The 26,742-nt window shown below is 43.9% G+C and overlaps 2 gene segments (V, D, J or C); both read right to left on the minus strand.

Moving 5' to 3' along the window:
* LOC132015626 (T cell receptor beta constant 1-like) overlaps positions 1-21,445 on the minus strand; it is a 144,084-nt gene extending 122,639 nt beyond the window's left edge. The window contains 2 exon segments of the C gene segment in view: positions 21,013-21,300; positions 21,400-21,445. Coding sequence covers positions 21,013-21,300; positions 21,400-21,445 — 334 coding nt within the window.
* A 4,332-nt stretch (positions 21,446-25,777) lies between these two features.
* LOC132015627 (T cell receptor beta variable 5-1-like) lies at positions 25,778-26,674 on the minus strand. The segment is given in 2 exon segments: positions 25,778-26,093; positions 26,192-26,674. Coding segments are annotated over 2 exon segments (372 nt in total).
* Positions 26,675-26,742: the final 68 nt, after the last annotated feature.

A 26,742-nucleotide genomic window follows, 5' to 3' on the forward strand; every position in this document is an offset into this window, starting at 1 on the left:
GCTATTGGTGCAGACCTATACACTCCTCCAACTTCCCTAACACGGAGTCTGTCAAGGTGAGAGAGAAAGGTACGATTAGCCACTTGGAAGTTATGATAGTAAGATTTTCTTTTCTTTTCTTTTCTTTTTTTTAAGATTTTATTTACCTATTTGAGAGAGAGAGAGATAGAAACAGAGAGCATGAGTGAGACAAGAGGGAGAAGCAGACTCCCCGCGGAGCAGGGAGCCCAGTGTGGGACACCATCCCAAGTCCCTAGGATCATGACCTGAGCCGAAGGCAGCCACTCAACTGACTGAGCCACCCAGGAGCCTGATAGTAACACTTTCTTAATAGTAGCGAATCAGCAGTACTTACTTGCTGGTCCTGTGTTTATCTGTTTTAAGGCAGCATCGCACAACCCATGAGTGAAGAAGGCAGAGTGACATACGGAGCTTAGGAGACACAATATTAACACAGATACATGGAAAGCACCCTGAAATCAGGGCATAGCATTCCAGCAGGGATTTTTGTACCCCTGTCCAGGCTCTATGGCCTCCAGGATATGACACATAAGATCATAAGACAGAGAAGTTTCGAACATGTAATGAGTTTAGAACTAAGTGGGCTAACTCCTTCCTCGGTGCCCTGATCTTTAGTGGAGACAGAAGACAGACTTAAAGTCACTCTAGGCCCTGGTGATGTTAATGTATTTATGGACTTCTAAAGGATCAGAGTTGCTCTGACTTAGAACAACAGCCAGACGGCTGTCCTCAGGGCCCGGCCTTATCCACAGGCCCAACCCATTCCCCTGCAGTAGGTTGGGACCAGGTTGCAATTCTAACAGCTTCTCTGATGTTCCTGGCTTGGTAGCTAGTTTGTTTTGCTTCTATCTGGACACACAGTTTGATCCAGGCAGCTCCTGGCCCCCAAAATCCTGCGCTTGCTCAGAGGTGCTCGCAGAGCATAGACAGATGGCCTTGGGGGCTCTTCTCAGCAACTTAGCAGAAAGTTGGCTCAATGATCTATATTAACTTGGAGAACAGCAAGATCCTCTTTTCTATCAAGGCATTTCTATGGGGAAGGGGCTTCCCTATTATGTTGTCACAGAAACAGGACTCACCCTGCCCTCCTGTCCCCATGCAGGCTGGGGGTCCACGCCATAGAAATCTGGCCATGATCTCTGCAGTCCATCTTTGACCCACTTGAACGCATGCTTCTGTGTGTTCACGGGACTTGGGTTGGGAGATGAAGGGGATAGGACTGATGTGCGCTTGTTCGCTTCTCCACGTGTCTGTCTTTCCCAAAACACACACACAAAATCATTCTAGTTCAGACTGATGGTGCTACTGTTATGTATGTGTGGCCCCTTTTCCTGGCAACCATTCTAGGCTTGCCTGCAGTTCTCTGGGGCTTAGCCTATTGGCACAAAAATAGAAGTCTTGGGTGCTTCCCTTTTCTCTGTGTCTGCAAATCAGCATCATGACTCAGCAGCCACGCCAGAGCTTCTCAGTAAGGACCATGGCCAGGTGGCCAGGCGGCTCTCCCAGCTCCTCCCCAGAGCTGCTGGATGGTAATGGAACCACAGTGTCTCCTGGTGGCCAGTGGGGCAGGAGCCAGAAAGGGAAATGAGCCATTTTTTGTCAAGACCCAAATTGCCCTAGACTGTGTTATACTGGTACAGGTGCAAAGGGGAGCTGCAGATGTTGGTGTTTTAGGGGCTCACAAATGATAACCCCTGTTGCTAAGACTGAAAACATTTGAGAGAGAGAGAGAGAGGAAGATTGGAGTCAGAGAATCTGGAATCTAAATGGCAGCTTTGGTGCTGGTAAAGGTGGGGCTTCACGGGGCAGCTCCGGGGCTGGCTAACATTCCTCTGAACGGAATGGCCAACCCCTCTGACTTCCCTACTGACGAAACTCTGCCTACTGCTTTTACTACAGTTTCAAGACAGGAGAACAAAAAGTGTCTTCCCCACAGGAAGACAAACACAAAGAGGCGAACTCAAGGGTGTGATCAGAGCCTGTTTGGTTCCTGTTTTGGTTCCTTCTTTACCAAAAGTCACCATCAGCTCACTCTGGTCTCCTGCCGCAGAGAAGAGCCAGGGGAGGGGAGGTGGCTGGGGACACTGCTCTGGAGACTCGCCCTCATGAGACAGAGCGGTGAATAGTGCTGTATGCAAACCTTTCACATGTGAGCAGCAGGAGGTAAGCATCTGTGAGGACAGTTCTGCTCGCTCCAGGAGGCACCACCTCCAAAATCATTACTGCTCCTTCGGACACCCCCAGAACCACAGCTGTGCAATTAAGCAGGGTCTCAGAAGATATGAAATGATTCAGAACAGCATAGTAGTTAACTCCAAGTCCACACGGGCTGAAAAACTGAGAAGAGCTATCTTCCCTTCCCTCCCCAATCTGTCCCGCCGTATTTCCCACGATGACGAAATTGAGGACCAGTGCCGCGATGAAATGACGTCATAATGAACTACCAATAATCAAATGCCAACACCCAGAGATGCCCTGAATCTAAATGTGTATGACTCTCTTTATACAATTTTTAGTAAGGGTCCAGGAAAGTCCAATTCCATTTCTTTTTTTCATCAACTGATTCTCTCTGCTCAAATATGAGCAGAGAGAATGCGGCAGGTCTTGAATCATATTTGTTCCTACTATAGCTTTTTAGTTCTACAAGAATGATGCAAATGTAATCATTTTATTTCCCTTTGCTCTTGCTTAATCCTTTAAGAAAGATTAGGTTGAATTTCCAAAAGTTGAAATTCATCCTGTTCCTTCTCAAACACAGGGATGTTAGTAATAATCACTGGAACTAAATTTTTAAATTTTATGTTTGCATCCTGATCCAAGTCATTAATCCTAATATAGTCTCGATGTTATCTCTACGATCCCCCCTAGTGAGAGACGTGACATTAATGACATCTGGGTCTTCTCAGACAAGCACTATTAAAGTAAATATTGCATATCTTTGATTTCCTCTGCTGAGGAAATCTACAAGGTATTCTCATTGTTTTGCCTGCTTCCCCTATAATATGCCCCATTTTCCCTAAGCTGTTTCTAAGATTCACAACTTTTTTAAAGATTTATTTATTTGACAGACGGAGATCACAAGCAGGCAGAGAGACAGGCAGAGAGAGAGGAGGAAGCAGGCTCCCTGCTGAGCAGAGAGCCCGATGCGGGGCTGGATCCCAGGACCCTGGGATCGTGACCTGAGCCAAAGGCAGAGACTTAACCCACTGAGCCACCAGGCACCCCCTAAGATTCATAATTTTATAAATATATTTATATATTGTATCTGTAATAGGCATGCTCTTTTGAGGCACAGGCTATAGTTGATACTCAGAATAGTTTGAATATTTTCAATGAATCTTTCTAGGAATTCCTCTGTCAAAACTGTCTAGGTTATATGTAGCCGTTCTTATAGGTATGGTTCGGAAAGCCACTCTCATGTTTGAGGAGGCATTCCAATGGAATGAGTCCTCTAAGATCCTGCAAGGTTGACTCTTTTAGACTTCTTGCGACCCAGTTATCTGATCTGCCTTTGTATCAAGAAAAGGTCTCTCTTCTCTAATAACTCCTCTGAGAGCAACTGAACCCAATGCTTTTCCTCTTCCCTTTAAATCTGTCTTTCCTGGACCTCAGGATACCTTTTTCCTTTCACATCAGAACACAAAGTCTCCCAAGATTTTAGCACTTCTCTCAAGGAAATCGCCTTCTTCCTCCAACTGAGTAAATCTGCATTTTTAATTTTGTTTGCAGTAGTTTACAAATGGTTAAAAAAAATCTGGTGCCAAATTTCTTGTGTTTGAATCCCATTTCCATCATTTCTTAGCTATATGACTTTTGGAAAATTACATACATTTCTTCTTCAATTTCCCTGTCTGTAGAATGGAGTACTAATTGAGTGTTTTTGGCTTCTAACAGGATGCTGAATATATAGTAAAAACCATATAAGAACTTTCCACTCTGAATAGTTTTCCTTTGTTCTTATCATGATGGCAAAGAGGAAGGGCAGCATGTAATGTTTCATCCATGCTCTTAGCCCCTGAAACTCACTGTGACACTTTGTTCCAATCACAAGAGCTCTTTCATTTGTCCTCTAAGCTTTTGTAATAATTATGTTGATTGATTTGGGGTCTTTGTGTATACGTGATCTAATATATTTTTCCCTGAGAGTCCTCCTAATTACTTTTTCTTCAAGAGAGAGGGTCTGGCCAGTTTATGCTTGGTATCATACACAATAAATTATTTCTGTCTGGGAGTTCACCAATTACTGATAGTTCACACTTTCTGACTTTAAAGAAGAGTCTTAGAAATATAAATTCTCCTATGACAAGCCACATAATGAGACTTTTTCAATAGGTATATTCTCACTGTCTGAAAGACTCAGTATTAGATTTGACCTCGTATTTTTAATCTCTTAACAGTAAATAGGAAGGTTGTCATCAACCAGGATTTCAAAAAATATCCAGTCAGGAGTAGCTGCCATTTTATAGCTCTCTGTATAATGAAGAGCCCATGCCTACGGTCGAGTCATCCAAAATACATATTCTGCACTTTAATTGAAGCATAGGGATAGGAAGAGGTCTATTCCTAAACACAAATAAATCTGTTGGATGTTGTAGATACATAATTCAAATAATCTACATGGAAGATTAAAAAGACATGTTCTTTCTACACATGAAGCCAAGTAGATCTCTGCATTACACTTTTCAGAAAGGACTATTGTTGAATTTGTAATTATGTGTCCATGAATAACCAAGGATAGGTGGTGAATTAATCTCAGTAAAATCCAATGACCACACTTGGGTATGACTCAGAAATACTCAACAGTTCATAAGATTTGATACGTAAGCAGGAACCACAGAAACCATGGTCTGTTCAACTCCTAATGAGATATAGCTCTGATCACTAACATTGAACACATTGCAACATTTGGACACTTACTTTTTGATTATTTAAATAGAGACAAATTATGAAAAATAAAGTTAAGCTCCTCTTTACCACCCCCTTTTGGTCTTTCCCTCTGTGATATATGAGCATAATTTGGGGGTCAGCAAATCTATCTCCTGCTTTTGCTTTTACACTTTTGTTTGCATATGGGTTTACCCACAACCACAGTCAAAATACACGGCTATATGTGTTAAAAGCTTTTATGTACTTTCCATGGATTAATTTATCTCTAAAAAAGTACCACGAGGCACTTGTAATGATTATTCCCGCCTTAAAGATGAGAAAATTGAAAAGAAGAGAGATGAAGTAATTGTGCCATGGTGACATATTTAATAAATGTATAAACCGTCTATGTGATGATTACATCACCAAGACTGATGGCAGGATTTGTGGTGGGGAGAAGTGTAGGGAAAGGAAGAATTAAGTGCAACTCTGAAGGGACATATTCTGACATCATATGTGTCAAGAAGCCAGGTTTTAGATCAGGCAAGGAAAAGGGTCTGGAAACGGCAGGGAAGAGCCAGAAGGACAAAGAACACACTGAAACCAGACATGGAAGCAGGCTCTGCCTCAGTGTAAGCAGAACAGAAACTGAATCCGGTTTTTCGCCAATTCCCTCTTGAAAGTCAGGACCCCGGAGTGGCAAAAAGTGGGATAAATAATAATTTGGGGGTATGGCAGAACTCACTGAACCTGAATCTCCTTGGGCAGTCAGAATTCAGGCATCTCTGCACCAGTTGCCAGAGATGCTCCAGTAAGCACTGAGAAGGGATCAGTACCTTAAATAAGACCATAGAAGAGAGGAATTATGACTGTTCAGAATGGATTGCAGAATGGAATGGAAGTGTCTAGAACAAATCAGAAGAAAAACACAGGTTCAAGACATAGGATCAGGAAGAAGGAGGGCAAAGTAAGTGTGTGTAGGTCTGCACACGTGTAGATATTCAGTGTGGAGCCCGTATTTATTGTCCTAGAGTGGGCAGCTGAAGAGGACCCATCAGCACTGAGTGTCACACAGCCCTCGGCTGTCACTGGTCTCTGCTGTCTGTCCTCAGGCAGGACAGAGGCTGCCAAACCCCAAGATTCCAGAAGTGTTAGCTTGGAGCTCATGGACTAAACTGTTCGCTTTACATGTATCTGAGATGTTCTTTCAATGTAATGAAAAGGCCCCCCATCAATGTTAAGTTACATTAATATTAGAAAGGGATGCCCAGAATCACAGTGAAGAGCCTTCTGTTATAATCAGGAAAATGTGTGGTGGGAAATTCTGTTAATACCTAGTGTTAGAAGAGAATGAAGAGGACAGAGGAGTCTGAGGACATCGGTTATCAGGAGCACCTACCATACAGGTGCGGGTGGCAAATGCAGAAGGCAGGAAAATCTACAGGGCAGGTCATTAAAGTCTATATGACCCGGGATAAGTTCTGAGCTCACAGCTTGAAAGGAAACCCTGAAATCCATTTCCTAAGTTTTTTCCTCTATGAGGAAATTTTCTATGTTGATACCTTATCATTTTCTGTCCTTGTCAGGCTCCCAAACCCACTCATTTCTCTTGGCAAAGGAGCAGGAAAGACCTTTACTCAGGACAACTGGGGGTTTGAGGCAGAACGGGAAGCTTGAGGGTTTCTGTACAGGGAGAGGGTGACTATGCAGTTCTGTGTCTATACTGCTGGCACACAGGTACGTGGCTGAGTCCCCGGGTTCTGTGGACTTGATCTTCAGGGTGGATAATGATTTGTTAGATATCTCTGCTGAGAACCGTTCCTTGGGCATCCCCGAATCATCTATAGGAGCTTCATTGTTGAAGTAGATCAGCAGCTTTGGTCCCTGCACTGAGGTCTGACTGTACCAGAAGAGGTCTTTATGACCAGAAATAGGCTGGCATTTCAGGGTCACTTCTTGTCCCATCTTTGTCACCTTGTGCCTGGGTGTCTGGATGACTCCAGCATCTGTAAACTCTGTGGACGGGACAGAATGTGGGGACGATAAGAAAAATATTGGAGTCACAACAGGGAAACCCAGAAAGAAAGTTACAAATTCTGGGGACTCACCTACCCATAGGAAACAAAGGACCCCTAAGAGACAGAGGGCCAGGGTGCCCATCGCAGGGTGAAGGCAGATGTGGAACAGCCCAGACCAGGGCCCTTGTGAGCATGAGCAGAGTTGTGAGATCAGGGACACTCTATCTCCAGGAGATGTGTCTGTCAGTGACATCACTAAATAAGCCACCAACCCCAACTCAGGAGCTCTCTGGGAGGTGGCTGCATCTCTGAGAGATGAATCAGGCACAACTAAACCCAATTACAATTGCCCTGAGATTCAAATTTACACAACCAGAGTCAGCCAACTAAATTCCATTTGAACCTAAATTCCCAAGTATTTATAGATAACTTCATGTTTCCCTTCAAGCTAGCTTCTCTACAAGCTCTCATACTCCCCTTAATGGTGGCTAAATGCTCCTGGTCCTATACACATGGTCAAAAACCAACCATCGGTTAGTTAGGAGCTCTGACCTCTCCAGGGAAAACAAGAACACCAATAGCACTGTTAGGGCTCCAGGGGCCGAACTGATGCCCTGAGAACTGATTGAATTCAAAAACCCTTACTTGCAGTGAAAAACCTCTCAAAGTTTACTTATCTCTGAGCTTTATTAAATTCTCAAAGCCCATATGACAGAATCTCCTACACTTCTCAATTCTCAACATGAAGTAAGTGGGGGATTTTCTCATTCTTGAAGATTTGCAAATAAAATTATCTAGAGTTGATTTAAATATTATTCTTACTCCTAGAAAAGTTCATTGTTTTTAAATCAATAACACTGAGTCTTTCCCTCTAAAAGGGGTCTGATGCCAGAAATGCACTTCCACTCATGGTAGAGGTTACGGAGAGCAGAGAGAAACCTATTTTTTGAGTTGGTCAGTTAAGTTAGTCAAGAAGAAGGACCAGCTCAAGTTCGTATTTTGTGGTTAGCATAGAGACACTGCTGAGTCCTCTGAACCTGAGGACCACATGTTAATTTCATTATTTTTTAATTTTTAAAAAAGATTTCATTTATTTATTTGAGAGAAAGAGCACGAGAGAGAGAGAGAGAGAGAGAGAGAGAGCAAGCAAGCATGAGCAGGGAGGGGCAGCAGGAGTGGGAGAAACAGACTGCCTGCTGAGCAGGGAGCCAGACTTGGGTCTCAATTCCAGGACCCTGGGATCATGACCTGAGCTGAAGGCAGATACTTAACTGAGCCACCCATGTACCCCGACACATACTAGTTTAATTTTATTTAATTTTATTTTTTAAGATTTATTTATTTATTTGACACACAGAGAGAGATAGTGAGAGATAGAGAGAGCCGTAGGAGGCAGAGGGAGAGAGAGAAGCAGGCTCCCCACAGAACAAGGATCCCGATGTGGGGTTTGATCCCAGGACCCCAGGATCATGACCTGAGTCAAAGGTAGCCACTTAACCGACTGAGCCACCCAGGCGCCTCCACATGCTAATTTTAAAGAGCAGATATTTTTCAGACTGGATTATGTTACCTGAGGTACCTGCTTCCCTTGTGGGGTCTATTGGTTTCTAGTGGGTCCAGAGTATAAATCTCTGGTCATTATTCTATTTCCAAAAAGGTCTTGTTTGTTCCTTCCTTGTTACTATGTACTTAGGTGTGGTAGACAGAATGATGCCCCCCAAGATGTCCATGTCTCATCCCTGGAATTGTGGGTGTGTTACATTACATAACAAGGAGGAATGAAAGTTCCAAATGGAATTAAGGCTGCTGATCAGTGGAGCTTAATATAGAGAATGCATACAGGAATTTTCATGTGGGACAGTATAATCAAAAGGGTCCCAATATGTGGAAGAAGGAAGAAGACGAGTCAGAGTCAAGAGTGATACAGCCTAAGAACGGACTTGACCAGTCATCATGGGCTTGGAAGACACTAGGGACACAGTGACCCTCGAGCCTCTAGAACCCTGCTAACACGTTGTTTAACCCAAGTAGATCCGTTTTGGACTTCTGACTTTCAAAACTGTAGGACCTGAATTCTTCTAAGCCACAAAACGTGTGGTAATTTGTTAGAGCAGCAATAGGCATTTAATAAATTACAGTATCCATGGGACTCTGGCAGAAGAGGCAGTAGCTAGATACAAGCTAAGGTTGTGGGAGAGAGACACAGTCACATAGAAAGAACTTGAAATCAGGACAAAGGAAGTCCAAGCAAAACCTTCTCTCTCTCTCTTTAAAGATTGCGTTTATTTATTTATTTGAAAGAGAGAGAGTGAGCAAGAGAGAACAGAAGTGGGGAGGGGTAGAGGCAGAGGGAGAATCAGACCCTCTGCTAAGCAGGGAGCCCAATGTGGGCTCCATCCCAGGACCCTGGGATCATGACCTGAGCCAACGGCAGACGCTTAACGGACTGAGCCACCCAGGCGCCCCCAAAGCTTCTTATCTCTTATCCCCAGACATCATTGCTTCTGGGAGCACATGGGGGTCTGGAGCAAATGGCGAAGCAAAAGTATGTTGTGGCATCTTCCTGGTGAGAACAGAAGACTTTGGGGAGAAATTCTGTTGTTCTGGTCCACCCCTGTCCCTGCTTGGAAAGTAGATTTATGGGTGGTGTCCCTGTGATTGCCAGCTCCCTGGGGCCAGAGTCACTCTGATGTGGTCCAAGGTAACATCTGCAGGTCTCCTTGCTTTACCCTCTGTGGAAGCACAGAGCAGGTGGGCTGGCTGGGACTGGTTTGGGTCAGGCTGGATAAGATTTCTCTGACACTCAGCTTTCCCTCGCTCAGAACGTGCAAGCCTCACCAGCCCCAGCTCTGTGAGCTCCCACACCTTCAGCAAACCACTACGAACATACCTGCCATTCAGAATCTGGTTCAGAGCAAAAACGTCTCCACAAAATAGAGGAAGAAGTCTTGGTCTTTAATTCCTTCATTCTCAGTCATCATTCAAGGCAGCTACAGCTCCCTGAATCTAAACCCAGCCCCAGGGTTTAACCCTTAAACCCTCTCCTTCCAAGTTGCTTGTTCAGTCCCTCTGGACTCTAGATGACAGCGAGGCCACAGTGCCTCTTTGTGGCCAATGGGAAGAAACAGCACTAATGTGCTCTCTTGTCCAGACAGAAGGGGAGCTGTGCTTAGTTTCATTGAGTACAAAGGGTATGGGTGTGTGATTGGTTAATATTAGAGGGTCAAAAGCTAATATTATCTCGTTGTGGCCTAAGATGGAACAGAGAGTCAGACATTGGAGCTAGACAGGTAGACATGATAATGTCCTTTTTGATATTGGTAAATAATGGAGTTCAGATGGGAATCCCAATAGGTTGGCTGACACTATACTGAGTCGAAATTTAACCCATTTTCTCTCTCCTCCAAACTGCAGGCTACCTTGAATGAAAAAGAAAGTTCTCCACGAATCTTAGTGTGTGTTGAGAAAACACCAAGGAATCGACCTCTTCCCTAGGTATCAGAAGGAAGGAACAAGGAGACTAGAGAAAGATGAAGAAACTAAATGAGATCACTTATTTCCCTTCCCAGAGAGAAAAGCTGATAAGGAATTGAAAGATTAGAACAGGAATATTACTGGGCCACCTGGGTGGTTCAGTTTGTTAAGTGTCTGCCTTCAGCCCAGGTCATGATCCCTGGGTCCTGCGATCAAGCCCTGCTTCTCCCTCTCCTTCTGTCCAGCCCCTCTGCTTGTTCTCTCTCTCTCTCTCTCACACACACAAATAAATAAATAAAACCTTAAGAAAAAAAAAGAACAGCAGTATGACTTTAGGGAAGTCTCCCAAAATAAGAAATGTGGAATAAAATGATGTCTCAGGAGACTGGGTTTAAGAGGAGAAGATGGACTCACTTGTTTGTTATTCTCCCAATTCCAAGCACTGCTCCTTGGGTGTACTCATGAAAAACCAGCTCAAATGTGCCATGACAGTGCAGCAATTAAATGAATTCTAAGTCCATTCTGTGCTCCCTGCTCAAGCCGAAATATTCATTTCTTAATCTATTTCCCATCCTGCCACATGGTTCAATGACATGCCAGAGGTTATGGAATAAAAGTAAAAAAGAACACAAAAGTACTCCAATAATACTCCAATAATAAATACTGCAGTAATAAAATGACAAAAACCAAATATCTCAATTTGATTATAAATATCCTTTACATTTAAAAAAATTTTTCCAGTTGAAATTAAAGTTTAAGCATAACATCTCTATGCCATTTAAGTTAAATACAAAGAAATTATAGACTAAGAATCTACCATTAATGAATTTTGATTTAAAATTCCAAATAAAATTCCTTGACCTCAGTCCCTGGAATTAAAAATAAGAGCACTCAATTCAATCCTTCTGTTTTTCCCCAAATAGTTGGGTAAAAATAACAACATCAAAAATCTCAATTAATGCCCCCAAAACATAGTGGGAGACACAAGGTTGGACTCTTGGAGGAAGTGAGTGACTGGAGAGGACATCTTTGCCTTTAGGGGCATTTGCCTACCCTAACTCAGAGCTCATGAGGCTGACTCACCACCAGGGGGACAAAACTGAAGTCCAGAATGTACCAAATGTACATGAATTAGGAGATTCAAAGTAAAGATGAGCTAGAGATAAATCTGCTCCAGGCCACCTCAAGTCTTGAATTCTGATTCAGGTAGCCCAAGCTTGTTTATACCCCCATATATTTGGCAGAAGCAAAATGAAATTCTCTCTGGAGGAAAATCCATCCATCCTAGCAAAAATTTATTCCTACAAATCTAGTGTCTGGCACAAAGCTAAAGATAATCAGTTTCATAAGGAAAAATACAAACACCATGAAAATATGAACATCATGACTGAGAAGGAGCAGGAAAAGAAAATGGACAAAAATAGCCCCACTAAGATGTCAGATATGAAAATGTTCAGACAGACTCGGAAACAACTGTATTTCCTCTCTATGAAGAGATAAAAGACAATCTTGGAAAATGTTATTAGGCTAAGAGTAATATAAAATATAGTAAATGAACCAAGAAAAAGAGACCAAAAAAAAAAAAAAAAAAAAAAGACACAAAAAAAAAAAAAAAAACCCAGAGTCTCGAATATAGAGAACAAACTGGTGGTCACCAGAAGGGAGGTGGGTGGGGGAGGGGCAAACAGGTGACATGTATCATGATGGGCACTGAGTAATGTGTAAAACTGTTGAATCACTGCATTGTACACCGGAAACTAATATAACATAGTATGTTCGTTTACTGGAGATATATATATATATATATCAGCAGATTGAAAAAAGAACCAAGTAAAAATTCTGGCACAGAGATGGTGGGTAGTTGCATTCATCAATGACTAAGGTTGTCAGACAAACTGGATGAAGATATGGGCAGAGCGGTTGAGAAGCTATGCACCAGATAAATAGACATGGACATAAATTACGACTTGCCTCTTGGTTGGATAAAGAAAGAAGTAAAGCCACAGAGGCTGAGGGGCAGTGACAGTGTTTTCTGGAAAATCTTGGTAGGCTGCTTTCTAAACGGTTCTAACCAATGGTTCAGAATAGTGGCCAGTATTGTCTTAGAGAATCTGATAGAATGTATAGTGAAAGATACAGATCTCAACACAAAGGGTGTTAATTGGAGAGTTAATCGGAGGTCATAAGTGGATTGGGGGCAACTGGTTGTTCTGGAAGTACTTACTGAGGAATATTTAATGCCCAGGGGAGCTATTTTGATGTGCTAAGGCAGCCTGCTGGAGATGCCCTCAAAGACTCTGAACTCGGGCTTAAGCCTGGGGTGCAGGGCTGAACTGTGTGCCTTACTCTGAAGAGTTAGATCGCTCTGGAGGAAGAATTCATTTTGAGCTAAGATTTGGGACAGGATGCCAGGATATCCATAGTGTGTATTCTTTTGAAGTTGGAAAGGGGCTGAATAAAACAGCTGAAATTATCATCACCATCATCATTAACAACATCAGGAGAACAGAAAAAATGTTCCCCAAGCACATATGGTGTTGAGACTTTGACGCAGAAAACTTCCTACAAGCAGAGGAGAAGCTGGAGAGCAGTTGAATCATTTAGACGGAGTTAAGAACCACAGAGGGAGAGCCTGCTGTTAGCTACTCTTGAAGAACCACTGTCTGTATTATTAAAGTTTTTTGTACATGTTTTGTGATTGCATATTTTATAGGGGAACAGCCACCGCTGGCCCCTGGGACCTGAGTGTGTGACTAGTCACTGCCGGTGTGGGATCCTTGAATTATCATCACAAAGTGCTTCTAAACCCCGAGTCATAATTATTTTCAAATAACATTTTTGGTCCTCATGTTTCCAGATATAACCCCTGGCTCCCCTTTATATGAATCACAGCTTATCTCTGCAAACCCACTTCTAGCCTTCGCATGATGAGGGACAAGGTAAGGCCTCCATTTAGAGGTTCTGTGAGCTGAATAGAAAGGAGAATCATGATGTTTTGTGTGCAGAAAGGAGGTGCCTCTGAGACATTGTGGCTAGGCTCCTTGCTGGCACAGACTGGCACAGACATACAAAACCGAATCCCCAACTCAGCAGGCTAGACCTTGAGAGTAGCGTCTGCTCCTTTGGGTCTCTCTGCAGAAGATCGGTTCTGAGCCAGCTGTGAATATCTGATGTGGCCTCGTTCTCAAACGGAATCAGAAGCTCCAGGCCCTGTCCGAGATCTGTCCGTACTAGTGAAGGATTCTGTGGACAGAAATAGGATCACACCACAAAGCCACGGCCTGTTTTTTTCTGTGATCTTATGTGCAGGAAACTGAGTGACTCCACCTTCTACGAGGTCTGTGAGGAGTCAGAATTTGAAAATGGAAAAAAAAAAAAAATGGACTAATCACTGGAGAGATAAAGTGCAGAGAGATCTTAGTGTTCTAAGGAGTCAACCATCCTCTCAGAAGACAGAAAGCAACTCAGTGCAGGAGGCCTGTGCCCAGGGAAGGGTCAGGACAGGAATGGGAGGTTTACCAGGTCAGGGTCCTTGTGAACATGAGCAGAGGAGGATGGCGTCCCTTTGTCCCCAGGAAGCAGCTCCTGTTGTGACAAGACTGATTCCACAAATGGCCGCAGACTTAGAAACCAAGTGTTCTAAACTATACCCCATCTAGAAGGTTATTTGTCATATCTGTAGACTGTGTACACGTCCGTCCGAGTGTCTTCACACTCTGTTCCAGGGGCCGAGCAACGGGATTGACCAATCTCTACATTTCCCACCACCTTCCAATTCTGCCAGATGTTTCCACTGGGATGTATCAAACACAACTCGCATGTGAACTATAACATCATAACCTCTTTGCATTTTCTGGAATCATTCTTCTCTCTGGATAGTTTTCTTGCACCAGGCTCTTCATCCTTTCTGTCACGTGAGCTTAGACAGGACAAAGGCTAGGGAAATTGCTCCAGCGTTATCCTGGAAGCACATGGAACCAAGTGACTCACTCAAAGGTAAAGGGATAAAGGTACCCTGAGTGCAGATGAAGGTGGGAGCTTTTATCCCATCTGAAGGTCAAAGCCCAGTGTCCTCCTCGCTGGCCCCAATCTCCACGTTGCTTTATGTACCAAGGTCTTCCTCATGGCACTCCCTGTACATCTCTTTCATCAATGCAGTATCTTAAATTTTATCCGGGGAAGCTGGAAAACTCTCTAATTCCTGAAAATACCAGAGTGGATACAATAACAATAAATATAAAATAGAACAGAACTTCTGGAATCTTACAAAAAAACAACAACCTTCCAGCTTAACTTACAACTGAATTCCTCTCCTCCTCCTCCTCCTCCTCCTCCTCCTCCCCCTCCCTCACCTCCCCCTCCCCATTCTTCCCCCTCCTCCTCCTCATTGTTCTCTTCCTCCTTCTTCTTTTCTTCTTCTTCCTTCTCCTTCTCCCTCTCCCTCTCTTCTTTCTTCTTCTTTTCAATGGAGCCACATTCGTTACAAATACACTTCTTTCCCTGGTCTTCCCTGGTGAGCTAGGAAGGGCTTGAGGATTGCAGGATGTCCTGCTACTTGGCACGAAGGAGCAAAATGAGAAAACCTGTGACCAGAGAGGTGGGAACAGTATAGCCACGTGCTCAGATATATTCGGGCTGAGTCTCAAAAACTTAGGGCTTACCTGTCAGGGTTATCAAGTGAAGACCCAGAGATGGACAATTACCAGAAGCACCTGTTTCCCTCATAAATTTTTCTCTCATTGAGTAAAAAAGCTGTTGGTCTGAGCCCAACTTATGTTGGCACCAGTTAATAACTCCAACATGGAAAGTTTCTTCATACCAAGATGTCACTACTTATTCTGACCCGTGACCAGGGGTTAAAGCTGCTGAGTGACAAGAACATTCATGTGGTTGGAGACTGGGGAGGTGCTGAAGGGCCTATCAGGATATAGACAATGTGCCTGAAATGGAGGCTTGCCAGTTCCAGGAAAGACCTCACCTGCCTCCTGGGCAGCCCAGCTGATGAAATCTATGACCATGACAAAAGCCATATCAGGGTCCAAGTGAGGCATTTTGCTGCTCAAAGAGGGGAGGCTGGAGCTCTGGAAAATCTGACCTTTGTCAAAGATACTTGCAGTGTAACTGCCAGCAACTTAAGACAAGCCTAGACAAGGTCTGGAATTATCTACTCTCTTGTCCTACATTCCCCTTATATCAACCTATACAGTGTCTGAGACACACAACTAGATTGGGGTGGATTTGGGGCGTAGGAGCATATCTAAAGCTTCTTTGATGCTCTCCCAAGGCAGCTATTCTCCATTTGCATGGGTTTCTGAGTATTCTGGCTGGCTCCTGACCCTGGTAGTGATTTATTACTCAGTGATTTATTACTGTTCAGGTTTCATTGCTGAGTAGAAGACACCTGTACCGATGAAGGAAGTAAGGTGTCTATTTAAACACCTCATACGCCACTGGCTACTCCCATCTGCAAACCAGCTAGCTTTTGGATGAAGTTATATTTTTCTTTCCTTAATTTCTCAGGCAGCACTAAGCCCCACTTGAAAAGCATATGCTTCTCCCCTCAACACTTGTGCATTCTGATGGCCAATGTTCAGCGTCACTGGGCTGAAGCCCTTCATCCATGGCTCGGGGAGCCTCATGTAACTTCTACACCACCTCATTAGAATCATCAGTGAATTGAGGGGCACCTGGGTGGCTCAGTGGGTTAAAGCTCAGGTCATGATCCCAGAGTCCTGGGATCGAGCCCCACATCAGGCTGTCTGCTCCACAGGGAACCTGCTTCCTTTTCTCTCTCTCTCTCTGCCTGTCTCTCTGCCTACTTGTGATCTCTCTCTGTCAAATAAATAAATAAAATCTTAAAAAAAAAAGAATTTAGAATCATCAGTGAATTGAGGATTAAAAAAAAACAGGCTAGTATTGGACAGAGCTCATAAGCACAGTGCTCATGAAGGACAGTGTTTAGGGTGGGGCAGTGCTTGTGACGGACAGTGTTCATGAGGGACACTGCTAGTGAGGGACAGTTTTCATGAGGGACACTGCTAGTGAGGGACAGAGCTTGTAAGGGACAGAGTTTGTGAGGGACAGAGTTTGTGAGGGACAGAGTTTGTGAGGGTAGATCTTTCCAGCTTCATCTGATGCTCTTGTCTTCTCACGAGGCAGATGTATGCTGCTCAACCAAAACTTGGGGACACACTTGTTTTCCTCTGTTTATAGTCAAATCAATTTGCCACTTTGTGAGTTTTTTACTAACCTTCAGGATGTTCCAACTCTCTTGATACAGAGAAAATTTTCCTATACATTTACTGAAAGGTCTCTTGGCATTCACTGCTAGTTAAATTTTGTGCTCATCTCAGAAATACAGAGCTGTTTTGTCTTCAAACTCTGAACTGTCTTGTCTTTTGAAACATCTTTTCAATCTTAGCCTGTGTCCTGTGGGGAAAATATACTATAGGGCTGCAAGAGATCTTCTCTTCTTCATATATCTCATGGTAACTATAGAATATCTCAGAGATTAAAATGAATACAGTAAATACCACCATCACACTGAAATAATGTCAACATTATGGGATCTTAAGCTTTTTCCTTCCACTTTTCACTTATGGGAAAGCTGAAAGAATAGTAAATGGGACAGAATAACAAATTGTACATCTGTCCCCCAATTGCTGACATTTTGTAACATTTGCTTTATCTCTTCGTATACATTTTACCTTTAACTTCAGAAACATTTTATCCTTGATAATTCAGTTGATCTCTCCTTAAAAAGAGGACATTCTCCTACATAATCACAAATGTCAGCATTCCAATCAAAACAATATTATTATCTAATATATATTTCAGATTCAGCTTCCTCCAGCTGTCCTAAAAGTGTCCTTTATAGATTTCGACTTTTTCTCTGGGACAAAATCAAAGCTCGTGGTTGATCAACTTGGTTGTCAGGTCTCTTTGGTTGTCAGTCACTTTTAAAATAGGCATCTCTGTCATCAACTTATCTATAATGGTTCTCATGACTTTGATTTTTTGAAGAGGTCAGGCCAGGTGACTGGTTAAATGGCCCATAATCATAATTCTTGCATTATTATAAGTTAAATATCTTATAGAGGATGTGTAGATGATGCTCCTAGTATTTTCTCTGCCCCGGATCTGGAAGAAGCAATTTCTGCCCTGTTCCTTCTATAGAGGAATAAATAACCTTTAGAAATCAAATACTCTGCAATGGATTTGCTCGTTGGTACTGGAAGCACACCTTATAAGGAAAATAAAACTAGTTGGCTTTTGAATTGCTTCCTAGACCCTTCCATGGATAGAATTAGGAACTATATCATCTTTAAAATCATAAGATCATATTGATACCTTCAATACAAATCAGAACAGATTCCTTTCTCATCTTTTCTTTTTAAAAATTATTATTATACCTCTCTTCTCTTACTAGGACTCCTTGTACCCCATAGTATCAGTGAATTACTCATTTGTGTCTTCTATAGTACATTACAAATGTTTCAGAAGTACAACATGCACTGAAGACATTACCAGCCACAAATCTCCCAAGCAAACTTCATCCTCAATCTCACTGAGCCTTATCACAGTAACAGGATTAAATATAAAGACAGAGAGAAACTCTGAAAGACAACCAGACAAAAAAGACAATATTCTTCCAAAGAAGATTTATAAATGGCCAATAAGCACCTGAGAAGATACTTACCACCACTAGTCATTAGGGAAATGCAAATCAAAACGACAGTGAGGTTCTACTTCCTGGTTAACTAGGATGACTGGAGAGGGAGGAGGAGGAGGGGGGAGGAGGGGAACGGAGAAAAAGAGGAGAAAAGCAAGTGTTGGTGAGGATGTAGGGAAATCGGAACCCTTCTCCATTGCAGATGAGGATGTAAAACAGTGCAGCTCCTGAGAAAAACAGCTTGACAGTTCCTCAAAAAGTTAAACATAGAACTACCATATGACCCAGCAATTCCTCCTCTAGGTATATGCCCCAAAGAAGAGAAAACAGGAACTCAAACAGATACTTGTAGGCCAATGTTCATTGCAGAATTATTCATAAGAGCCAAAAGGTGGAAATACTCCAGATGTCCATTGACTGATGAATGGATATACAAATGCAATCTGCCTATACGATGGAATATTATTTGGCCATAACAAGGAATGAAGTTCTGATCCAGGCTACAACATGAATGGACTTTTTTTTTTTTTTTAATCAGAGAGAGATTGGGGGAGAGAGCAAGCACAGGCAGACAGAATGGCAGGCAGAGGCAGAGGGAGAAGCAGGCTCCCCGCTGTGCAAGGAGCCCAATGTGGGACTCGATCCCAGGACGCTGGCATCATGACCTGAGCCGAAGGCAGCTGCTTAACCAACTGAGCCACCCAGGCATCCCAATATGAATGGACTTTGAAAGTCTTATGTTTAGTGAAAAAAAAAAAAAAAAGAGCCAGACACAAAAGGAAGAATATGGTGTTTCTACGTGGCAAATTCGTACAGACAAAAACTAGATTAGACCTTACTAAAACCTTATGATAGGAGAGGTGAAAATGTTTCAGCCTAGTAATTTTGAAGTCATAACTTATTTCGGTATACAATACTTCGATTCTAAGTAAGGCTGAGAATCTATCCACATAACTAGTGGTAATTCGTGTTTACTCTCACGTGAATTACCTAGATTAAGTATTGCTATTTTTATTGGGTGTTCTTTCTTATTAAGTAATAAGAATTCTTTATTCCTTCTGGATACCATTAGACAATGTCCGCTATGCTACAGAATACCAAACAGATCCTAAAATCTCAGGAGTTTAACTCTATAGAGGTCTATTCTCAGGACCCCAGAGCATACTGTGGCATGAACAGTTTTCTTCAGTGGTTGTCCACCAAATTACCATCCAGTGAGTCAGGCTGATCCCATATTCTAATTTAGCAATTTATAGCTTGTGCATGCCCGGTTTATCACAGCACAGGAAAGAGAGTTAAAAGGTATATGCACAGAAAGCAGTTAACACAGCCTGAGAATGTTGTGCTCAGAAAGACTGCTTGCAAGATGGGCCACTGGCTACCATCTGGGGACTTGGCTGGTAAAGTTATCTGTGCCGATACCAACTTCTCCCAACTAAGCAGGATGGTTCACTTTGCCTAGACTGTTCATGCAAACGCATAGTTTATGCTGAACACCAGATTCCCTTCTGGGAAACTACATTTTTAGTATGTGGTGGGCAGTGGGTGCCCATATGAAAAGCCCCCAATAAAAACTTGGCCATTAAGTCGCTAAGAGGCTCCTGTGACAGAAACACCATACTCATGTTGCTGCCATTTGGTCGCTGGGGGAATGTGAGCTGTGTGTGACCCCTCCAAGGAGGAGGAGAGCATAAGGTCATCTGCCTGTGGATTCCTTCAGACTCCACCTGTGCCTTTTCCCCTTGTGATCCGCCACTGAAGAATTACTGGGTCACTGACACCTCTTGGCTCTGACTACATTTAGATGTGTCTCCCAGGAATCCTTTTAGTGAATCTCCAAATGTGGGTGTATACTTGGGGACGCCCAACATGGTGCCATAGGATATTCTAAAAGGCAAGGCTTGGAATTGACTTAGATCATTTTTACACACTTCCCATTGTGCAGAACTTGGGTCATAGGTCCGCAAGGGAGGCTGGGAACCGCGGAGCAGCCATGGGGATTTGGTGAGCAGGAATGGTGTGTTTCACACCAAATCTTCATCACGGCTTTGCACCCCTCATGTCTTTTCCCAGTCTGTGGCTTACCTTTTCACTTTTATGATGTGTTTTGATATAGAAGAGTTTCATGCAACCGAAATTATAGTTTTCTTTGTGGTTTGTGTTCTTCTGGGTCTCCACTTAAAAAAAAAAAAAAAAAGAATCCTTCCTCAAATAAACGTCTAAGAATAGTTCTCTTAATTTCTTCTAGTAAAATTTAAGTTTTACTTTTCACAATTAAAAGTAGTCCTGAAATAGATTTTCATATGAGGGATGAAGTAGAGTTCCAGAAGTAAGAGGGAGGGGCATATGTTTAGTGAAGAAATAGCCTGTAAAAAAAAGATTCCAAAGGAGGAAAAGAACATGGGTTATACAAGGCAATAACTGAATGTGTGTGACTGTGGCTGGGACAGGGAGAGCTGGGCAGGCTGTGCAGGGTGATGGTGGAGAGACAGGGGGGTGGACAGGACCTTGCAGTATTATTGCCTCATAGAAGAAAGGCAGCCGGGAGTAGAGACCATGCAAGTGAAGGTCTATGACTTGCAAGGTGAAGGGTAGAAGAGGCCATGGAAAGGATTAAAGGAGTCACCGAAACCCAGATGCAGTAGAAGAATGTGGGGGCTTTGAGATTACCAAGGGACTCTTCATGTATCTCAACTAAAGATGCATTTTCCTTTCTGTGAGTGGAAAGAGAGACCAGCAGAAGAGAGAACTGGCAGGCTAAGGATGTTGGGGTGATGTCCAGTCAGGGTTGAGACTGGCATAGAGACGGACTTCAACCCCAAGTGTTGTATTGCCAACTGTCCTAAGGCTCTCATGCTGGCAAGAGCAGTGACTCCTCTGGAGGCAGGGCCTTCTTGGGGCTCAGTTCAGGGTGATCAGTCCAACTACATTTGTGTGCAAAGAGGAGCGCTGTGGGGTAACTGTTGGCACAGAAGTACACGGATGTCTGGGAGGAGGTAACAGAAGGCAGTATGAGGTAGAACTCCTTTGTATTTGGTCTGGAGATATTGTACCCATCGGAGACTTCTCCTCTCTGAGTGCTGCCAGTATTGATGGAATAATAGATCAGCCTCAGTCCATGTCCCAGGTCTTGTCGATACCAGTACATATAGTCATAGTTCTCTGTCTGGTGACATCTCAGAGTCACCCTCTTTCCTGTCCTCGCGATCTCGTTTCTTGGACTCTGGGTGATCCCAGCATCCATGTGTCCTGTAACAGAGAGTGACAGAGACTAATGTTGTCATCTTGGGAGGAAGGTTTGTGTTGTGGTCTTGGGAATTCCAGGGAAGGAAGCCCGCCTGCACTTACCTACCCACAGGAGACAAAGAGCCACACAGAAGAGCCTGGTGACCATGTCCGGGGAAGGGCAGAATCTTATGTCTTCTAGTTTTGTTTTGGGGAAATAGAACTTGGGCACCCAGTCACTCAGTGACATCACTCTCCTTGACGAATGCTTGAGCTGCAGAGCTAACCTGCCACACCCCTTCCCCACAGGAGCAAATCATTAATATACACAAAGTTGAGTGTCTCAGAAGGGGGAGAACTTGTTAGTTTGCTTTCTGAAGAACACTTATAGGTAAATATACTTCTCTTCTACCTTGTATCAAGAAAACCTGTTCCTCTATGAATTATGATAAAATTCTTTATTTGCATACTGTTACAATTTTTTCATAGTATTTCTGTAGACTAAGAAATATTATGATGGTCCTGGTTCTTTGGTGACTTTTCTGTTCAAAATTTGCCTCCAAATACTTTTTAGTTTTTCTCTTTGCCTTAACTCTGGATAATTGGATGTTCAGCCCATAGTGATTTTCTTGTTTAAAATAACCATGTCCAGAAAGTTTTCAAAGTCTCAAGGTCAAGGTCATTGGAATTTGAAGAATTATTTTATGTTGCCTCACAATGCCCTGAGTGATGGGAGCCCTGCCATCTGCACTCAGGTCTTCATGCTCCCATGAGTCAGATCGTTCCCTTTGCTTCAGACGAGGCTACAGACACCAGGCCACATTTGTTCTATGACTCCGCTTTCCACGAGAAAAGAGGAAGCTCATTAGTGACATAGATGAGAAATTCATCCACAGGTTCACATGTCTGAGGACCCCAGGGCCACAAGGGGTTGTTTTGTCTCCATTCGGAAGGTCTTGCACCCACCAGATGGGTGAATATTGATTGAACCATACATTTGCTCTGGTGTCAAACTTACAGCTCATCAATATCGGTACACATTGTTATTTCCTATATAGGTCATATCTCAGTGTGAGGCTTCTCTATTTCGGTGGCTGCATTCTTGACATACTCTTCATGGGTAATTCCTACAATCACACAACAGTGAGAAAGGACACGGAATCAGAAATCAGACACAAGGAGTGCTGCACAAAAAGGCTTGTGTGAACCCAGGGGCCTAGGCAAACCCAGGAAGGACTCTCCCCTTATGCCCAGGATTCACTCAGTTCCAAAAGACTAAGAATCACATAGCAAAGAAGTCTACTTCCCATGGCTGGGTTGATGCAAAAACAGGGGGGAGCTTTTCAGCAAGGACTCATATTCTTTGGGGTAGGGTATATGGGATCTCAAAGGTCTGAGGATTGTTCTCATAATGAAGTATGATCTACCCAAAGGACCAGTATCCTCAAGGATGCTTAATTTTTTTTTTTTTAGAGATAAGCATTTACCAGGAATATTTCTCTATAAATTTATTTTTAAATTAATTATTGAGTCACAAATTTGTCACAAAATTTGCTAGAAAGATAGACCTCATCTTGAAGCTTTATTTTTTGTTTTGTTTTGTTTTGCTTTTTTTGCACTGATGTTTCCCAAACACCTGGAACACTTCTTACACATAGTGAACACTTCTTAAACATAGTGAACTTCATAAAGTCAATGAAGAATAACTTCAAGCCCTTCTCATTCACGTAGGACCTTTCCAAGACTTAAAGAAAAAATTTTTCTGTCTTTTTCAAAGAGCACCGTAAAATTTATAAGGTTTAGGCTCCATAAAACCTGGATCTGCTCTGCACATGTATTCAGTAAGTGATTATTGCATTATTGAGGAAAACCCAGGCAGACTCTACTCCTGTAAACATAACCCTAATCTGTTCCATTACAAATAGGTTTGGAACATTAAGGGAGCAGGGACCCATGTGAGCCTGCTGGGAATTCAAAATAAACCAAAATGAACTGGGAAAAGATTTATTCATATATGTTATTATAAGACTTTGGGAAGTTGGATGGAGATATAAATGAAAAAAAAAAAAAAAAGGTGGTCTCTTCTTAAGGGAAGGGTCTTCCAATGGCCTTCTTGCTATCAGCAGGGAGGCTGAAACCGGGAAGAAGAGAACCAGGATGAAGAAGCAATATTGAAGATATGTCGAGGCATCAGGAGACGGACTCTACTGGGACCTTCTGAGAAGCCCATGAAACGCCTCCTCGAATTGTCCCCCTGAATGCAGACACTGGAGGTTTCCTCTCTTGGCTCCTGTCCTGCCGGGAGCATTAGCACGCCTGCAGCTAGCCCTGTGATGTCACAGACGGCCCTGGGGCAGAAAGCCTGGGCATCCGGGCATGCATATGGGGCACGCTGGAGGCAGACTTGCAGGAACATAGCATCCACAGCACTGGAGGGTGCAATCAGAGGCAGGACGGAAGGTCCTAGAGCTCCACCATGAAGGACTCTTTTGAATAAAACTGTACTTTTCCTTTATCAGATCTTTTGTGTGATCACCAACCACACCAAAACCACAATGTTCTGGAAGCACCACACCTTCTTGCATATCAGACTTCATATCAAACAGAGAGTGCTGTCACAGGTCTCATTTTCTCATTCCCATAAGAGGCAACTGCTTGCAGTTAATCTCACATAATACATTATCAGATGACTGTATTTACATTTCAGATGACTTCGTGTCTGGCACACAGGTGAGTCAGGCCCAAGTAATCCGTGCCTGCCTTTGATCCCAGAATTGCCCCCAGTAAAAAAATTGTGCTAGACCAGAGATTTATTGGAGTTACAAGGGAACTAAAGATTCCTTGTGTTAGGCAATTTGCTTTATTTTTCTTGCATAAAATCTCTGCAAGACACATATTATTGACCTCAGTTTACAAGTGGAAAAACCCAGCCAAATATTTTTCCAGGTCACTAGTCCAAGGCAGGTCAGAGCACAAACAGATGAAATCTCGGAAGTCTCCTTCAGCGGGTCACCTCCCTGTGCAAACGACTGTGTCAGGGCCAGCATTTCTGGAAGGCGCTTTTGGTCAGTGTTCCAATTGTGAAGATGTCTCCCTCTCCCCAAATGCATTATGGGGGTAGCAGTTAGGTTGGCGTGGCCTAGGTCTGAGCTCCAGTCTGATATCTGTGAGCTGTGCCTCCCCAGCCACTCCCTTACATTGTAACAACTGGCCCTCTCACTTGCAGTGTGGATAAGCTGTTCTAGCCCACCTGGGGCTGGAGAAAATTAATCGAAATAGTGTGCTTAAGTATATAGCGCCAGGAAAATGAGCAATACATAAGGGAATTTTCTATAAGTTCACAGAAAAGGAATAGAATTAAAACTCTGTATGTTCGCTAATAAGCTTATACCTGCCACCTGAAAATGGTTATGCCACACATTTACTAGCTGTGGGCTCTCTGCTGTTTTCTGCAGTTACTGGCCTGGCCAGAAGTAGCAATTTCAGCTTTTCTTCTCTTTTTTTAAGATTATTTATTTATTTGACACAGAGAGAGATCACAAGTAGGCAGAGAGGCAGGCAGAGAGAGAAGGGGAAACAGACTCCCTGCCAAGCAGAGAGCCCGATGCGGGGTTCGATCCCGGGACCCTGGATCATGACCTGAGCCAAAGGCAGAGGCTTAACCCCCTGAGCCACCTAGGCACCCCAGCTATTTCAGCTTTTCCGATGGAAAGTGCTAGAAGTAAGAGAGAGCTGCAGCCTCCTCAGACCCTCCCTCCTCCAGAATGTCCAATGGTTTAGAAGCACTAGTTCCTGTATTAACTCCCATTTCCTTGAGATTCCCAGAGGGCTCCTGTTTCCTTGGCTGAATCCTCTGAGAGACTGGAAAGACCCTGGTCCCTTAGCTCCTGTATTGGAGGATACCTGGCCCCACCCTAATGGAACCTGGTGGGACAGACACATATTCTCTGGCTTGAAGCTGGTTCTAGAAGTGGGCAGGCAATAGCTGTGGTAACCCCACCCCATGATGTGCGACCTGCCCACCACAGCTCTGCCGGTCCCGAGATGGAAGACGCAGTGGTCTGCTATATCTAATTGGTGAAACGCCGTAAAATTTTAGGGAAATGTTGATTTCAGAGACCTAGTGCCCTAGATTTGACTCCTGCCTCTGAGACTTTAAAAAGGAAAATTTTTGAAAGTCCATGAGATACCATTTCGTATCTATAATGTGGCATACTGAGAGCTTCCTCATCTGTGAAATGGGCATACTCACGTCTATCTTGCATTAAAATACATCCTGCATGCCGGCACCCTAGCACAGTGCAGGAGCTCCTGCCATTTGCCAGGAATTTCGAGAATATTCGGTGAATCTGGGCCCCCAATGTTCAGGAGTGCTCTGACTGAGCTCCGCAAGACAGAGTGTTAGGAAAAAACCTAGAAGCATCCCTGGAACTTGGCTGAGGTCCCCTTCCCTCTCCCTCTTACACCCTCAGCTGGGACAGGAAAGTTTGAGTACAGAAAGCCGGTCACACTGCAGGGCTGTGTCTAGCTGCTGGCACAGAGATACAGGGCGGAGTCTCCTGGCTCCAGCAAGCTCAGGTTTAGCTGGGAGCTGTAGTTACTGAACTGTTGAGCTGAGAACCGTTCTGGCATGTCTCCTTTGTCTCTCGGGGCCTGTGCAAAATACTCAATGAGGAACTTGGGGCCCTGCCCCAGGGTCTGCTGGTACCATCGCACACTGTTGTGCCCAGAGACAGGTTGGCATGTCAGCACGGCCGTCCCCCCACTGCCTTGGATGAGGTGTCTGGGCGTCTGGATGACTTCGGCACCTGCCGGACCTGTAGAGGGAGGAGATAGCTGCTGATGACCTGGTCTAGGAAGGAATTTGAGATTCCAGCAGCAGTTCAAGTGACGTCCCACCTGAGCTAGGACTCACCTGCCCCCAGGAGACAGAGGGACACCCAGCAGAGCAGCTGGGTGCCCCTGGCAGAGTCAGGCAGGACAGGACGGCGCATCTTCTGACTCAGGGCTCTGGTCTTCTTCCCTTGGCTCTGTTCAGAGGGCTTGCCTGTGACGTCACCATTCTGATGTCACTGTCCTGGTCGGCTCCTGCAGCCATCCTGCACCCTGCACCCTCCGGGCAGGCTCAGCTGCAGCAGGTCCCCCTCCATCCTGGCCAGCTGCCTCCCGGGCGGCTGGGGCGGGCTGCGCTGTGCTGGGTGGCCCTCCCCCACAGCTTCTCTGTTTTCCTCTCTGCTCCTTTCTCTGCACCTGACTTGGGTTATTCAGGCTGCCCCACGGAAGCCTCATCAGACTCTGCACCAATGTAGGCTCCAAGAGAGGCCTTCACACCAAGAAAGGTGGAATTCGTAGCTCCCTGTTGTGGCAAACACACCTGAGCATCAGTTAATGTGAGAAGACTGTGATCGGCCCTTCAGGTGTCAGCACTGACTCTGATTGATCAGCAATCTCCTTGCTGCCTGGACC

The sequence above is a fragment of the Mustela nigripes genome, chromosome 4 (genome assembly GCF_022355385.1).
Source record: "Mustela nigripes isolate SB6536 chromosome 4, MUSNIG.SB6536, whole genome shotgun sequence".
NCBI lineage: Eukaryota > Metazoa > Chordata > Mammalia > Carnivora > Mustelidae > Mustela > Mustela nigripes.